At 37.5% G+C, this 17,609-nt stretch overlaps 1 protein-coding gene across 1 annotated transcript in view; it reads left to right on the top strand.

Annotated features, from left to right (window-relative positions):
• ATF6 (activating transcription factor 6) overlaps window positions 1–17,609 on the top strand; it is a 239,568-nt gene that overhangs the window by 39,955 nt on the left and 182,004 nt on the right. The window contains exons 8-9 of the mRNA XM_020875014.2: window positions 8,810–8,995; window positions 10,085–10,176. Coding sequence (XP_020730673.2) covers window positions 8,810–8,995; window positions 10,085–10,176 — 278 coding nt within the window. The remainder of the gene's footprint in view (window positions 1–8,809; window positions 8,996–10,084; window positions 10,177–17,609) is intronic.

A 17,609-nucleotide genomic window follows, 5' to 3' on the forward strand; every position in this document is an offset into this window, starting at 1 on the left:
ATCCAGATTCTAGTAAAGAAATTACTTCTGTGCTGACTACTTTTTGGCTTTGCTGCTACCAGACACTCTGCACGTAAAAGAAAAACATGCTTTGTTAAAATATTTGCAGTTCCTCTTTAGATGGAGAGTTGGGGCTCCTAAAAATTTATCCTGAATAAAGACTTTGGCAAGTAATCTCTTCTATGGCTACAGTAGCTTTGGAATGAGAAGTGAACAGATTTTTTTTCTCTGATGTGTTGCATTAGGTTAGATTTATGTCATGGCAGCTTTAACATTCTTTATTCTTTATTTCTCAGTTTAGCATCTTGATAAGGTTAATAAATAATTATTTTTATAGGGATGCTGATTTATATCTTAATAAAAAATTAAATGCTTCTGTCCTTTCTCTGATTTCTCTTCCTGTAAACTACCCCTGGAGACTCATTCCTAGGAAGACAGTCCTCCCATGACCTAGATGCTTTCTAGCCATTTTGTTTCCCTGCTCAGAAGCAATCATTGTTACCAGTTTTTTGTGCATTCTTTCTGAGATAGTTCTTTAGTATATAAGAATATATCTTTTTACCTATTCACCTGTTTTATGGAAATGATAACATACTATAAACACTGTCCTGCATGTCACTCTTCTCGGTATATCTTGGAGATCTTTTGACAGCAGTAGGTACAGAGTTTTCTTAACATTTTAATAGGTGCATGGCAGTCTTATCTCATACAGCTGTCATAATCATTTAAGAGTTTTGTGGGGGTTTTTCCTTTGTAAACATTCCTCCATCGAATCACTTGGTATTTGTTTCAGTTTGTTCATATGAACGTATATCTGTAGGAGAAATTCCTGGAACTGAAACTAGAGCATCAGAAGCTAGGTAGTTTTTCACCTTAGGGGTAATTGTAATTTGTTCTTCTACTTTAAATGTGCAAGAATGACAGTCACAGGGTTTCTTAATGGAACCCATCAATAGGTTTCAGTGTTTCCCTAAACAAGTTCTCTTTTCTTCACCTCACTCTGTTCCTTGCATAATTGCTTGTAATACTTTGCATGCATGTACATTTTTCTGAAAAGAGAGTCCTTAGCTTCTGCCTTCCATGGCCTTTTGAGGTGAATGAAAGTCCTTGTTTGCTTGGAGTTTCTTAATAGCTTAATTGGGCTAAAATTCATATACTACGGAGTTTACCTTTTTATTTTTAAAAATTATTATTTTTTTTTTTGGCTTTGCTGGGTCTTCATTGCTGTGTACAGGCTTTCTCTAGTTGCAGCAAGTGGGGGCTGCTCTCTCATGGCAGTGCGTGAGCGTCTGATTGTGGTGGCTTCTCTTGTTTCAGAGCATGGGCTCTCGGGTGCTTGGGCTTCAGTAGTTGTGGCACATGGGTTTGGTTGCCCTGCTGCATGTGAAATCTTACTGGACCAAGGATCAGACTTGTGTCTTCTGCATTGGCAGGTGGATTCTTAGCCACTGGACCACCAAGGAAGTCTGAGTTTACCCTTTTAAAATGTACTCTTTAGTGATTGCTTAGTATATTCTCAGAGTTATGCAACTGTCACTGATGTTTAATGTTAGGATATTTCATCAGCCTAAAAAGAAACTCCATTCCTGTTGGCAGTCATTCCTCATCTTCCATCCTTTTCAACCCCTGGCAGCTACTTCCTAATCTGCTTTCTGTATAAAGGAAAGTGAAAGTTGCTCAGTTGTGTCCAGCTCTTTCTGACCCCATGGACTATACCATCCATGGAATTCTCCAGGCCAGAATACTGGAGTGGATAGCCTTTCCCTTCTCCAGGGCATCTTCGCATCCCAGGGATCAAACCCGGGTCTCCCACATTGCAGGTGGATTCTTTACCAGCTGAGCCACAAGGGAAGCCCAAGAATACTGGAGTGGGCAGCCTGTCCCTTCTCCACAGATCTTCCCGACCCAGGAATTGAACCAGGGTCTCCTGTACTGCAGGTAGATTCTTTACCAACTGAGCTATGAGAGAAGCCTGCTTTCTGTATGGAGTTGCCTATCCTGGACACTTCATATCAATAGAATTATACATGATGTAGCTTTTGTGTATGATTTCTTTCACTTAGCACAATATTTTTCAAGATGCATTATGTGTCATATTTCAATGTTTACTCCTTTTCATGGCCAAATAATAGTCCATTTTCCAGATAGACCACGTTTGGGTTATCCAGTCATCAGTTGATGGACATTTGGGTGGTCTCTGCTTTTAGGCTGTTAGGAATAATGCTGCTTTGAAAATTCATGTACAACTTTTTGTAGTCTTTTAAAAACAATTTTTAGCATATAAAGAGTGTTTACAAATCAGAAAGATGCAAGTTAACCCAACAATCAAATGGACAAATTAAGTGAATAGATAATCTACAAAGGAAAATGACAAATTATTTCAATGAAAGTATCATTGGCTATAGTCTTGAAGGTGTGTATTCTCCAGAACATTACTGCTCTACAAATGTGTGAAAGAATATTAATTGTTAACAGAAGAGAACTTTTGACTGGTTAAAGGTGGTTAACAAATAATACTCAAAGATTAAATCTGTTATGGTTAACATTTTCTGTGGCTCTTACCACCCTTGATTATAAGTTTTAAAGGAAAGTTCTTTTTTCTTTTCCTATAACTCCTTAGTGTTATGTTGGTACTGCAGTCTTATGTGTGTGTGTGTGTGTGTGTGTGTGCATGTGTACCAGACCTTGTATATGGTAATAATTTCAAATTTTAAAAAGTTGTAAAAACAAAACTAGTGCAGAGAACACCCATGTACCTTTACCTGGATTCACCTGTTGTTAACATTTTACCACATTTGCTTTATCAGTTAGTTTTATTTATCTGCCTGTCTATCCATCGGCATATATATATATATATATATATACACACATATACATTTTTTCCCTGAACTATTTTACAGTAAGTTACATACCTTATAGTTTCTTTACCCTTAAATATGTCAGTGTGTATTTCCTCAGAATAGGGATATTCTCTTACTTACCCACAGTACAGTTATCACCTTCATAAATTTGTTTGTAAAATACTTTATTCAGCTGTCAATATGACAGTTTTATCACTTGAGTTTTTCCCCCTCCAATATAGGATCCCTGTAGGGTCAGATATTGCATTGAGATGTCATGTCTCTTTGACTTCTTTTAATCTGGAGCATTTCCATAGCCTTTGTCTTTTTGACACTTCTGAGAAGTTCAGCTTTTTTCTAATATAGTTTTAATAAGTACTTCACATTTATTTTCACATAGTCCTATTTGATTCTCTCAAAATCCTTGTAAAGTGGGCTTTATTCTCATTTTACCATTGAATGAATCAATTGGTTAAATATTTCAGTCAAGGCCATATTACTTAGATGGCTGATATTGATGAACTGGTCTATACCAGACACTTTGTAAGTGCATAAAACCTCCTATTGGCCTTCTCAGGCAAATGAGTGAGAGTCCTGATGAATATAGAATAAGGAGCAGACTGAGGGATGTTGGGAGGAGAGTGAATTAGATTTTTAATCTTAGGCTCTGGTTTTCTCCTTGAGTATGTATTAAATGGGATTTCCAGATTTTGTCTGTTTTTGTTTTAATCTGATATTTAATATTTGAAATCTGTAAAAATAAGAGCTGGAATGAAGGCAGATATTTGCAGTATTACTTTAGTTGAACAGTTTATCTGAGTATCTTTGAGGCACATTGTTGATGGAATTAAGAATTTTTGTTTCCTCACCCAGTTTATTCATAGCTGCAGGATATTTCTTTTTGGTGAAACTTATAGCTCAGTGGTAAAAAATCTGCCTGCAGTGCAGGAGCCACAGGAGACAGGAGTTTGATCCCTGGGTCTGGAAGATCCCATGGAGGAGGAACTGGCAGCCCACTGCAGTATTCTTGCCTGGAGAATCCCGTGGATAGAGGAGCCTGGTGGGTGAGAGTCTATGGGGTGGCAGAGAGTCGGACACGACTGAGCGGCTTAGCCCAGCACGGCCTGTGTGTGTACATTACAGTCTACAGAGAGCCTCATGTCCATTACTCGTTTGATCCTCACATCCATCATATGACCTGCAATGATGGAGTTAGGATTCAAGCCTTGGCCTTCCCTCAGTTCAGCACTGTTGTCTTTACTCTGTGCTCCATTAATGAGGCTTTACTTTCAAGGCAGCCCTGATGCAGTGCCAACTTCAAATTATCCGTATCTTGAAACTTGCTGTTCCCTTTTCTTTCTCTCTACAAATGTATTCTCTTAATCAAGAAAAAAATTCAAGCAGATGGTTTTAAGTGTTGTGAGACAAAATATAAAGATTGACTTTATTTGAACAGTCTGGGATCAGATAAAACAGCAAAGTTAATAGCATCCATATTTTATGATACAGTAGTGGTTATTGTGCTACATGGTAATTAAGCACACATGTTTAACATCGGTAATAGAACCATTTTGTTTTCGGATTGGATGAGACCTTTAGAGGATTAAAGTGTCATTTTCAAGTAGATGAAGTTTATTTCTTTTTTATTTAATTAAATAAAGTTTTGTTTGATATAATGAAGAAGTTAATCAATGACAGTGTTTGCTTTATACATCAGTTTAGAGAGAAAGATTCAGCAAAATGAGAATTAGAACTGATTGATGTATAGTAACCTAGTGGTTTATTCACCTGTATGTTACCAATACTTGATTTGTCTTGAGCTTGTGTAAGATGCTGGGATGTGTTTCTTAGCAGTAAAATATTTTAATATCTTTATAGCCATTCAGAACTTCGAAGCTCATTTTTTAGCAACGTCACAGAATCAAGGGTCTAAATAGTCTATTTTATTTGTAAGAAGAACATGTCTTACAGTGTTTATCAGTAACTTAAAATGAAACATAATGCAAAGAGACTTAGGATTTTGACTCTTAAATCGATCCAACCTTCAAAAAGTATTTGTCCATTTGTGAAAGTTCTCCTTTTATGAGAGTCTTTCTTTCTTTTTTTAATTATTATTTTTTAATATAAATTTATTTATTTTAATTGGAAGCTAATTACTTTACAATATTGTAGTGGTTTTGCCATACATTGACATGAATCAGCCATGGGTGTACATGTGTTCCCCATCCTGAACCCTCCTCCCACCTCCCTCCCCATCCCATCCCTCTGGGTCATCCCAGTGCACCAGCCCCAAGCACCCTGTCTCATGCATCGAACCTGGAAAGGCGATCCATTTCACATATGATAATATACATGTTTCAATGCCATTCTCCCAAATCATCCCACCCTCACCCTCTCCCACAGAGTCCAAAAGACTGTTCAGTACATCTGTGTCTCTTTTGCTGTCTCACATATAGGGTTATCATTACCATCTTTCTAAATTCCATATATATGCATTAGTATACAGTATTGGTGTTTTTCTTTCTGGCTTACTTCACTCTGTATAATAGGCTCCAGTTTCATCCACCTCATTAGAACTGATTCAAATGTATTCTTTTTAATGGCTGAGTAATATTCCATTGTGTATATGTACCACAGCTTTCTTATCCGTTTGTCTGCTGATGCACATCTAGGTTGCTTCCATGCCCTGGCTGTTATAAACAGTGCTGCGATGAACAACTGGGATACCTGGGTCTCTTTGAATTCTGATTTCCTCATTGTGTATGCCCAGCAGTGGGATTGCTGGGTCATATGGCAGTTATGAGAGTCTTTCTTACAGTCAAGTAAATGTTTACTAATGAAACACTATGTTTTATAGTGCAGTGGCACTAAAGGGAGAGTATTTTTCTGCTTAGGAGTTTTTCCTTTTCCAAGACATAATGCTTGGTGAAAGAGTTGTCTGAAGGCAGGATGATCAGAAGCAGGGACTGACTAGCTGTTCACTCATCTCAGTCATGCTGAATCATCTTATATGCCCACAGGGAGATGTGTCAATTGATTAATGGGCCAGAGTATTGATTTTATGTTTGTAGACTATTAACAGAGGAGAGTAAACTTCCAGATACAAGCAGTACTGTAAGCCTTCAATTTCAAGCAGGCACATAATTAAAGTAACCACACAGTTCACATTCCATACTGTAATGCAGGACTTCCTGTTTGGTATTTAAAAGCATCATGGAGCTGTTGTGTAAGTAGCACTGGTCTTGAAATTAACTGCCCTAAACTCTAGCCTTGATTCTTCTACTCTAACAGTATTGAATGATGAGCCTTATTTTAAAGAATCTTGAAAACTATTAACAATCTCAACAAGAGGAGATTAGTTAAATGTATTATGGAACATCAATATAATTGAAATACTGTGCTGCCATTCTCATGGCATGTCAAGGATGATCATGATATGTTATATGGGGAAAAAAATCGGTTTACAAAACAGTAATTACAGGTAGTCCTTTTTTTCTTTTAAATATCCTCACCTGTCAGACAAGCAGTATGTGTATGTTTAATCTGAAATTTTAATTTTTTTTTACCCTCAAAAATACAGAATAATTTAAATATTTTATTCAGTTAGCTGAAGATAGCTTGCTGAAATGTAAAGTCGGAGCTCTCTGTTTGGAGATTCCTGTGGACTTCATATATTTTTACTGTATTCATCCTTTGTAGTTATTGGTAATACTGAGTATTTACTGCATTTTCGGAACTATTGTTATCTCTTTCTATAGGAAGAAATGGATATTTGGCTGCAGGTGGTTTTCGTTTTTTTAGTATGAGGCATGTGCACTGACAGCCTTTGAAACTTTATGCTGTATAATATGCAGGTGCTTTTATTGTTTATAGAAATCCCTAATCCTGTTTGAAATTTATTAAGTAGTGTGCCATCTGTAAGCCTCCCTAGAGTCCATACATTAATCAGCCTTTAAAGTAAGGTTACCTTTTATCCAACTTTTAGTATAAGCTCTTCCATCTGGGAACCTTCTTTTTTATGTGCTTGCTCAGCATTCTGTGTACTTTAGCACTCTAATGTTAAGTATTAATTATGGACACTGGCATTCTCAGTAACAGTGAAGATCACTAAGAGTAATAGTAGATTGAACAAAGTGGCATTGTCCAGAAAATAGTTTGAAATTGATGAATAATTAAAATCCGTCGTGATTGTCACTGCTTTGTGCGTGTGTGTGTTTAGCATTACTGAAGAGTGGGATAGTTATGCCATAGGGAAATTTTGTAGATTGATGGTTATAGAAGTCAGCATTCTTGTGAAGTTTCAGTTAAAAAAGAAAAAAAGAGGGAAAGATACACTTCTTGACATCTCATGTAATATTTCTTTTCCTCATGGGTTCTTTTTTTTCTTATGGATTCTGATTGCTCAGTTGGATTTGGTATACCTCTATTTCTAGAAACTGTAGTATGGGGTGGAAATTGCATTGTTATTTCAAAAGAAATAAGCATTAAATTATTTAATTTTATTTATGTATCTCAGTAAAAATTATTAAACAGCCACAGTAAAATGTTTACTTTTTTAAAAGTCCTTTACAAAATGGAGAAGTCAGAAATTCTGTCATCTGTATACTTACAATAATAAATTTAATATTATTTGGTTCTTTTTATGGACTAAATTTTACTATCTCACATTCTTTCTGAAATAGACTAATGCTAAAACACATTTCACATCTTTGTTTAGAAAATATGACAAAAATAATTTCGGTCAGTAAGTTTTGATTATGGTAGATATTGTGAGTCATATCACATAGTTTTGGCTTCCAAGGTATAAAATCTAGGAAAAGAGAGAAAAAGTCAGCATTTTTGAAATAGAGCATTCAGCTGTATCTTCTGAATTATAAGGGCATGAGTAATTCAGACAATATAAAAACTCCAAGTGGTCTATCATAATTAAGAGTTTGGACGGTCTTTAGAATTAGCTTAGTAGAGGAGATGGCATTCTAAATCAGAACAAACAGTGTGAATTAAGAAACAAGTTAGATATGTGTGAAGATCATGGAATAACCTTGATTGGAAGATGTGGTGTGAATAGTTGTAGAGTTAGAAAAATAGAGAGTGGTCACATTATGGAAGATTTTGAAAGCAAAGGTTGATAGGTAAAATACATGACTAGCTTGCTTTTGCAATGGAGTAGCAAGATTAAAATGTTTTTAGGAGAAGAAAGTTACCTTAAAAATGATAGACAGAAGGAGCTTGAAGCCAGCTGAAGCAGTTAGAAGGTTGTTGCAGTAGTCTGGAGATGAGTCAATCCGTGCCTGCGTTAGGAGAATGGCAGTGGAATTAGAGAAGCAGGAATGACAGACACACTTTCACTGGAATTAACTTGGTTGTTCGTGTATCTTCAGTATGTATTTAGTGAGTAAATAAGAGGTTGAGAGAGGCAGTAAATTTAGGGAATGAAAGAAAAATAGGTTACTGGTCACACCTTCCTTTATATCCTGAGAGATACCATTGATAGAAGATCAATAGATTTTAAAGAATAGGTAGAGGGAGATAATGAATTCAGTTGGCACATGGTGAATTTGAAGTGATGGTAACTCTGCCAGTAGAAGTGGCCCTATAAGTAACAGGATAGATGGTTCTGAAAAACAGTCAAGTAATTCAGGGCCTGTGATATAGATTAAAGCTGTATGTATACATATATATAGTATTTCTAAAGGGAAAATAGGAAGATCAATAAATAAATCTTATTTATTATTTATCAATAAATAAGTCTTATTTCTTGTGAAAACACCAGAAGAAATCATTTAACAGGTTTTAGAAGGCCTTATTTAATCATTTGATTTAGGTTTATTTCATTTGAGTATTTAAAAAAAAAAACAGTAAGCTATCTTTTGAACAATTTGCTTAAAGATAATTATAAAAATCAGTATATTCTTCACTGATCTGATTCTAAAATCCAACTATTTTTGATTTACTGTAACTTTTCCTAGATTGCTGTGCTAAGGAGACAGCAACGTATGATTAAAAATCGAGAGTCAGCTTGTCAGTCCCGCAAGAAGAAGAAAGAATACATGCTAGGCCTAGAGGCAAGGTTAAAGGCAGCCCTTTTGGAGAATGAGAAGCTGAAGAAAGAGAACGGTTCACTGAAGCGGCAACTGGACGAAGTTGTATCAGAGGTGAGTGCTAGTTCGTGATAGAGCTGAGGTGATGGGTTGAAGTATTCTCTTTTCCTGATAAAGCAATTGGAAATTTTACATTTTAAATTAAATTTTGTAAAATAGTAATAGCAAAAGGCAGGCACAATAAGCCCAAAAACATTTGTAGTAAGAATAAAGTGTTGGAAAGAGGAGCTTTTGAATTGTACCTCCCAAGCTATGTATAAAAATTGTCTCTTTTTCCTGGGTTTCTTCTCCCTTATTATCATAGCATCCATTCTCTTTTTTTTTTTTTTTTTGACTAAATGAATCACATCAGGTCTCCTAAGTAGTCCCCCTAGGTCTTCCCTTTTAAAAGAGTAAACAATAAAAAATTTAAAAATTTAATATGTTCTCAGTTCACCCAGCCTCTATACCATACTTTGTATTTTGTTGCTATGTGTCCCAGTGAGGCTAATCATCTCAATTCTGTTCATGAAATCTGCTGCTTTCAGAATTTCCTACCACAGTGCTTTCTTGAACCAAACAGATGCCTCTGCCTAGTGAATGGGACTTTTTTGTTTGACTGTGCAGTGCAGCATATGGGATCTTCATTCCCTGACCAGGGATCAAACCCATGCTCCTTGCAGTGGAAGCATGGAGTCCTAACCACCAGACCGCCAGGCAATTCCCCAGAGACTGGCTTCTTACACTGCTCTTTCTATCTTCCCCTGAGCACATGGGAATATTCCATTATGTTACTGAAAACAGTGATTTAAGAGAGAGACAAATTACTAAAGTACAGTGCCTTGGGATTCTTTGAAGGTTCATAAAACATAAAATTGTTGAATTCTTTCCTTTTAGGTGAAGAAGCTTCTGCAACAAGGGTTGCTAGGTTTCTTCTCTCCTACTCCTCTCCTTTTTTCTGTCTCTGAAAGGCTCTGCTTTAGTCTTTTGAAAAGTACTGTTTCTATAAAAAAAAAGAAAAGTACTGTTTCCTATATTTGCATTTTGGTTTTCATTTAAGCCTTCTCATAGCTGGTAAAAAGGAGAGTTATTATTATCTTAGATGTTGCTTTTTGTGAGACTGATGTGTAATTTGTTTGTATTTAATATGATCATTTTCTTTAGAACCAGAGGCTTAAAGTTCCTAGTCCGAAGCGAAGAGCTATCTGTGTGATGATAGTTTTGGCATTTGTAGTGCTGAACTATGGACCCATGAGGTAAGTGTATAGATATTTGTTTTTGGATACTAATGCTAGAAATTTGAATTTTTATTATTTATTATATTTACTCTAGTCATACGCTAGGGAAAAATGGATTTGTTTTTTTCCTCCTCAGAGGCAAGATGACAGAAGAAAGATTGGTTCTTCTTTCTTGTTCTTCATGTAGGTCTGGCAGAAAGTAAAGTTCATGTTTTTTGTAAATGAAAGAAGCCTTAGGTTATTAAACAGAGCACTGATAAAGCAGAATACTGACCTGAGAAAGATCATGGGCCTTGAAATTAGACTGAGTTCAAATCCTAGCTTCCCCACTTAGCTTAGTAACTTTGTTGTCTTATTCAAGTTACTTAATCTCTCTATGCCTCAATTACTTACCTTTAAATTGTAATTATATTATTACCTCCCTCAATACTATGATACTTGAGTGTCAGTGATTATGAGGCGCTTGAATGATTTCCTCCCTAACTAGAGCAGTAATTCTGTTTCCTCTTCAGTAGGTTTGGAACAGGAGTTAATATAAATATTTTAAGCATTCTAGCTGTATTTGACACAGGTTTTCAGCTAAATCACAACTAAGAAATGCTGCATTTATGTTGAAATCATAGAATACTAGAATTCAAAGGGATCTTGAAAATCATCTTTTTCCGATTCCCACTAAGCATGGCGTACTTTACAGATGAACAAAATCAATACCCTAGGTGCTGGGGAGCCAGAGAGGAATTAGACAGGGGCCATAGCTGTAAAGACCTCACGATCCAGCTGTGAGGGGAGACGCGGACAAGGGTGAGTGTAACACAGTGTGATAGATGTCATAACATCAGCATGAGCAAAGTACTAAAAGAATGTAGATGAGAATGCATTCCTTGAGGAGAAGGTTCATGTCATATTGATAGATGCTCAGTTCATGTTGTTGAATGCCAGACTGATAAGGGAAATCCCATAGAGGAAGCTGAATCTTAAAGTATGATGATCATTCACCTGGTGAAAACTATGGGAAAGGCAGACCATGCAGAGGGAGCAGCATGATAAAAGGCACAGTTAATGAAGTGGCTGACATGTTCAGAAAAAAAGTGAAAAATTCAGTGCATTTTATGTATGTGGAAGTGTGTGTGAGGAAATATAGCTAGTGATACAAGTGAGGCCAGATAATGAAGGGCTTAGTACGCTGTTAGGTACAGTGCTACTGTAAACCAGTTTTTTTAAAAAAAACCTGGGTTTTTAGACAGAGGGTAACATAATCAGTTTTGAATCTTAGGAATACGACTAAAATGACTCTGAGGGTGGTACTGAAAATGGTTTGGATGGAGGAGGAACTTTTGACAGAGACAGCGTGGGATTCTGTTGATACATGTAAAGCAATAGATGAGAGTCTGAACTTGGACTATGGTGATGGAAAGGATGAACTATCCCAGGGTGCATCTCTGATGTAAACTCTGTGGGATTTGATGATGAATACAGTGTGGAATGTGAGGAAGAAAAGAGAGAAAGTAAACATAATTCCAGAATTTCTCTCTTGAGAGACCGAATGGTGATACTCTTATATGAAGTAGCCAACATATAAAGATGAATAGTTTCATGATAGAAAATAATGGTTTTTATTGTTCATATAAGTTTGAGATAGTGACTAGATATTGGGAAATTTGAGATAGTGACTGCTGCTGCTTCTGCTAAGTTGCATCAGTTGTGACTCTGTGCGACCCCAGAGACGGCAGCCCACCAGGCACCCCCGTCCCTGGGATTCTGCAGGCAAGAACACTGGAGTGGGTTGCCATTTCCTTCTCCAATGCATGAAAGTGAAAAGTGAAAGTGAAGTTGCTCAGTCGTGTCCAATTCTTAACGACCCCATGGACTGCAGCCTACCAGGCTCCTCCGTCCATGGGATTTTCCAGGCAAGAGTACTGGAGTGGGTTGCCATTGCCTTCTCCGGAGACAGTGACTCGATATTGGGAATTATCGATTATCTGATAGATAGACAGAGGTGTTAGTGGAGTAGCTGAGATTACCCAAGGAGAAAAATAGAGGAAGAAGAATAAGAAGAATCTGAGGGACTCAGCATGAACAATAATGGATAGACCATAAATAAATAACATAGATAAACAATAGAAAGGCACTCAAAGTGAATAGGATTGGGGACAGAATGAGAAGATGATTTTCTGAAGCCAAGGATGAAAAGAGTTTCAGGAGGGGCTTGAGCAGTGGTATCACGTGTTGAGGGCTTGGGAGAGGCAGAAAACAGATGAGAATACTGAATTTGGTGACTAGCAGGTCAGTGGTAATCTTGGAAGGCAGATTTATTAGGGATAGCAGTGAAATCTATGTTAAAATTAGATGAGAACTGAAAGGAATTATGAGTTGAATAATAATAATCTCTTTTTTATTTATGAAGATTTTAAACAGAGAGAAAATAGTATAATAGTATAATGAATCCCCTTTTCACATGTTTGATGGCCAAACCAGGCCATTCTCATTTTATTTCTATGTACAGTTGTTTTCTAAAAATAAAGTCTAGATCTCATATTGGACTTTTGTTGTTTGATGTTAGCACAATTCCCCAGAGCATTTGAAATCTCTTCATGGAGTCCCAGAGACCTAGCTTTTTAATTAGTTAATTAAGACAACTCAGTGAAAAGTCTTAATTCCAAGTTGCCTTATTTTTGAAAGTTGACACTATACCCACAAGTTACATAAAATATGCTGAAGAGATACCTGAAATAAGCATATGAATTATTAAAAAAAAATTTTACTACTTTTTTAATTATTTATTTTTGACATTTTACCCATATTCTTTATATTAAAATAATTTTGTTTTTGTGTTTTAAAACTGGACTCCTGTTTTAAAAAGACATTTATTTATTTCACCGCATCAGGTCTTAGTTGCGGCATGCGGGCTCTTTCGTGGTGGTGCGTGGACTTCCCAGTTGTGGCGTGTGGGCCCCCTAGTTGTGGCACAGGGTCACATTGTGCATGTGCGGGCTCAGTAGTTGTGTGTGGGCTTAGCTGTCCCGTAGTGTGTGGGGTCTCAGCTCCCCAGCCAGGGATCAAAGCCCTGTTCCCTGCACTGCAAGGCAGATTCTTAACCACTGAAGCATCAGCAAAGTCCCAAGGAGCGCGCCGCCTTTATTCAAGAAGATCTATCTCTTGATTAACATAGGAGGTAAGAGACATGCTAATCAAAACTTTGTCATCCTGATTTAGGAACCTGAATGTAACTGAATTCCCTGAATAAAATGAATTAGGTTACTGTAGAGTGAATATAAAGTCGTCAGTTAGTTCAGTTGCTCAGTTGTATCCAACTCTTTGCGACCCCGTGGACTGCAGCACACCAGGCCTCCCTGTCTATCACCAACTCCTGGAACTTGCTCAAACTCATGTGCATCGAGTAGGTGATGCCATCCAGCCATCTCATCCTCTGTCATCCCCTTCTCTTCCTGCCTTCAATCTTTCCCAGCATCTTTTCCAAGGAGTCAGTTCTTCGCATTAGGTTTCCAAAGGATTGGAGTTTCAGCTTCAGCATCAGTCCTTCCAATGAATATTATTAGGACTGATTTCCTTTAGGATGGACTGGTTGGATCTCCTTGCAGTCCAGGAGACTCTCAAGAGTCTTCTCCAACAGCACAGTTGAAAAGCATCAATTCTTCTGCACTCAGCAACAGCATCAGTAGAGTCATGAACAGCTCTCAAAACGAAGCATTTTATACTGGGACCCTCGGTACCAGATGGAGCTCCGTGAATGTAGGTTGTGGTGAGCAGGGGCTTCTCTTTGTTGTGGTGCACGGGCTTCTTACTTCCGTGGCTTTTTTGTTGCATTGCACAGGCTCTAGGAGCATGTGCTTCAGTAGTTGCAGCCCGCAGTCTCAGTCATTGTGGCACACAGGCTTTAGTTGGTCCACGGTATGTAGAATCTTCCTGGACTTAGCCGGGGTCCGGCCTCGGCAGGATCCAGGGGGTACCCTCAGGATGAACGGCGTCGTTGAGAGAAGACACGTGAGACCAGCCTTGATAGGACCAAGTCTGCAAGGGGGAGAGGGAGGGAGAGAGAAAGAGAGACCAGACCGGGGGGTGGGGGTGGGGGGGGAGGCGGGGTGCAGCAGAGTCTGGCAGATCTTTATTTTTTTTACTGTAGCTTTTATATTCTACGTACATTTTTAAGGGGAAGATAGTTTAATATTACATCGGCTCATCCTTCACAAAACCAGGGTGTTTTCTGCATACTTCTTTGTGAGAGCCTTGTACAATTATCTTCTGGCCTTGGGGCCTATTGACATTTTATGACCTAGGTGAATGCAAAGCTGTTTTCCGTAATCTATTCTTTAATGAACACAAAGGTCAGTCCTTTTGCAGAAGTTATCAGTTAAATTTATCTAAAAGATTATCTAAAAGATTTACCACACAAAGACTCTGCAGCTCCCGTGAGGCAGCCCCTGTTTAGCATTCCTGGTTAAAATGAACAATTCTAAACCCTTATTTTTCTAAATCTTTAACTCTAACCACTTTTAGAATAATATTTTTATGTTATCTAATAGGGCTTCCTCACCCCCGCGGGGCTCTGTGCCTATTAGGGCCTTTATGTGATCAGGTTCTTTATGCTGTTTGTGATTAAGGTGTTGTGAGCAGTCATGTGCATTAGTACGCATTTGCCAAGCAGGCTAGAATGCCAGCAAAGGGGTCTAAATTGAAACACTCCTTTCATCCTGGATAATCTTATAGGATACCACCATCCAGCAGACGTATTAATTAAAGTTCTAAGTTGATTCTGTTTGGAGAGATCGATTGGGGAAGGCCTTCTGCCTGTGTCCAGAAATTAGGGAGTAGTCGAACACAGCAAGCGTCAGAAAGACAGAGATCATCTTTAAGGTGAGCGCCGGGGCAGCTTTTCTGAATCCCTGGAGTCCTGATCTGCCTTGCCTGTCAGGTCTCCTCCTCACAACCTTGTCATGGGTGGGATCTCGTGTGCTGGCTCCCGGCAGACTAGGGATCGAACTCATGTCCTGTGCATTGGCAGGCGGATTCCTTTCCACTGTACTACCACGGAATCCCAGAGATACACATTTATACATGATTTCTTAAAAGCTGTGTGCTTTTAGTTCCTCATTTGTTATCTAGGCTCTATGAGGTGAGGTTCTCATTATTTTTTCAGTCAGACATAACAGCATATACTTTTATATGTTTGTCAGGTGCTGAGCAAGGAACCAGGAATGTAAACATGAATAAAAGCATGTCTAGTAAGAGAAGCACATATGTAAACAATTGTAATATGAAAAAACATTATGTAGAGATTGTGTAAAAACAAAACATTGTTACAAAACATTGTGTAAAGATAGGAGCATATTCTTGAAGGAACATCAATAACTCTGATAATGGTAGTCACAGAGACTTTTTGTAGTAGCATTTGATGAACGAATAAAGACAGTGGAATTTTGTTGCAGGAAGTGAGAATGGTGTTGGGTATGTCCTGTTGTGAAAGTCTGTATAAGTCAACAGATTTGAAAGATAAGACAGGAACAAAAAATTTTTAATGAATTCTTGATCTTCACAGATGCTAGATGATGGGTGTATCAGAGGATGGGTCTTATTTCCATGAGCAAGTAGATTGACCCATTATGGATGGAGGGGATGGTTTCAATTTATCAATAAAGGTTTGTGTTTAAAAAAAATTAGATGGATAGTACAAAAAGAGTAATTAAGAATGGGAGAAAGTTGAAATACTTGAAAATCCTGAGGAGCAACCCAAGGAAATCTATGTTTGTCTTTATGAGAAGGCTTTAGGAACAGAAAGCCAAGAAGTAGTGGGAATATTAGGAACTGTTCAGATTTTTAAAACATGTTTAAAAGGCTTAGACTGAAGATAAAAAAACAGAGAAGAGCTAGAAGGAATGAAGAAATATCAAAATGTCTTAACAAGTTGGAATATCTCCAGACACCAAGAAGGAAATAGGAAAGAAACTGGCTACAAAAATGCACACAAAGCAGGGATTATTTCTTCTGGAGAAAATTCAGCACAAACAGTGAAATATCAAAGCTGGAAAGCAACAATGACTTGAAAGACTGAAATCTACCCCTGAAGCAAATGTTGGGTATGAAGATATTCCATCATGTGTATTATTCAGAAGTATTTCTTAATTGACCTCACCGTTTGCAGTCTTTTTCACTGCAAGACAGAGGATCTTCTTAGGCCTGGGAGTCTGCCAGAGGAACAGGAACTCCCTAGTTGAACCTTATTAGTACCACCTGGAAGATATTTATTGAACAACTTCCATATCCGTGGCCTTGTGTATGTGTGTGTGTGTGTGTGTGTGTGTGTGTGTGTGTGTGTGTGTATAAAGCAAGCATTTTTCTGTTTTGATTGGTATAGAAACTGCATAGGCTTTTAAATAACAGACCATGAGTTCTAACTCAACTTTTCTCAGGTACCACAAAACTAAGTCTGGCCAGATGAATAGACATTTTAATCAGAGATTTCAAAAGCACTTTAGATTTAGGAGCCTGAACTCTTTCAGAAGAGCTCACATTACCATAATAGTGTTGTTAATGTTGTTTCAGATGTTCAATGTAGAATTGAACTTTTGTGCCTTACTGGTATGGGTCCAAGTGAGAAAATGTATAACACACGTTTGCCAAATATAGGTATGCCTTAAGAAACATTTCCTGAAGGCAGTTGGTGTTGAAATGTAAATACATCTTACGTCTAAAGTAAGAGAGTTTTGTCAAAGTAATATGTAGCAAAACTGACTAGTTTGAAGAGTTTTGCGTACCCAAATAGTTATTACACCGAAAAAGAAAAATAAACGAAATAGACTTAAAAGGGTTAATTTTTCTGACCTTATTGATATTGTGTAGATGGTAAAGAAGGCATCTAGTGATTTTTGGCACAGGATTCAAGGAACTGGCCCATTCTGGGTGGTCTATAAAAACAGTAACTCTAGGCAGCAGGGAATAGCCAAACAGGACAAATGTGAATTGGTAGGAAACCCTCTTCTCACTTTCTACTCATCGAGGTTGATTCTATGATTATTAGTCATATTTTATAAAGAACCTGAAATTTAATCCAGATCTCTTTTTAAAAATTATCATTAAAAATTCTGCCTTTTCTACTAAACTCTAAAGCATTTTTTCCCCTATCATTATTCAAAAAAACCTTAAGGACCTCTGTTTTTGGCAATATGGTGAGCTAGAGGTACGAAGAAACTTTGCATTTTAGTATACCAGAAAATGCTAGATTAAAAAACAAATCAAAACTCTTATTTCATGGCTGAACTGAGGAAAAAGGAAGGATTTCGCGGAAGCCAGAAATACTGAGCTAACATGAATCTATGCTGATAAGCTATCATTGGAAGTGGTGTTTGTTCTGGAGTTACTTCCGTATCCTTTTGGCCTAGTATCTGGGAACAGGAAAGAGAGCTCTGGACCCAAGCAAGGTGAAAAGTCGAAACTGA

Source organism: Odocoileus virginianus, chromosome 5 (assembly GCF_023699985.2).
Source record: "Odocoileus virginianus isolate 20LAN1187 ecotype Illinois chromosome 5, Ovbor_1.2, whole genome shotgun sequence".
Classification (NCBI taxonomy): Eukaryota; Metazoa; Chordata; class Mammalia; order Artiodactyla; family Cervidae; genus Odocoileus; species Odocoileus virginianus.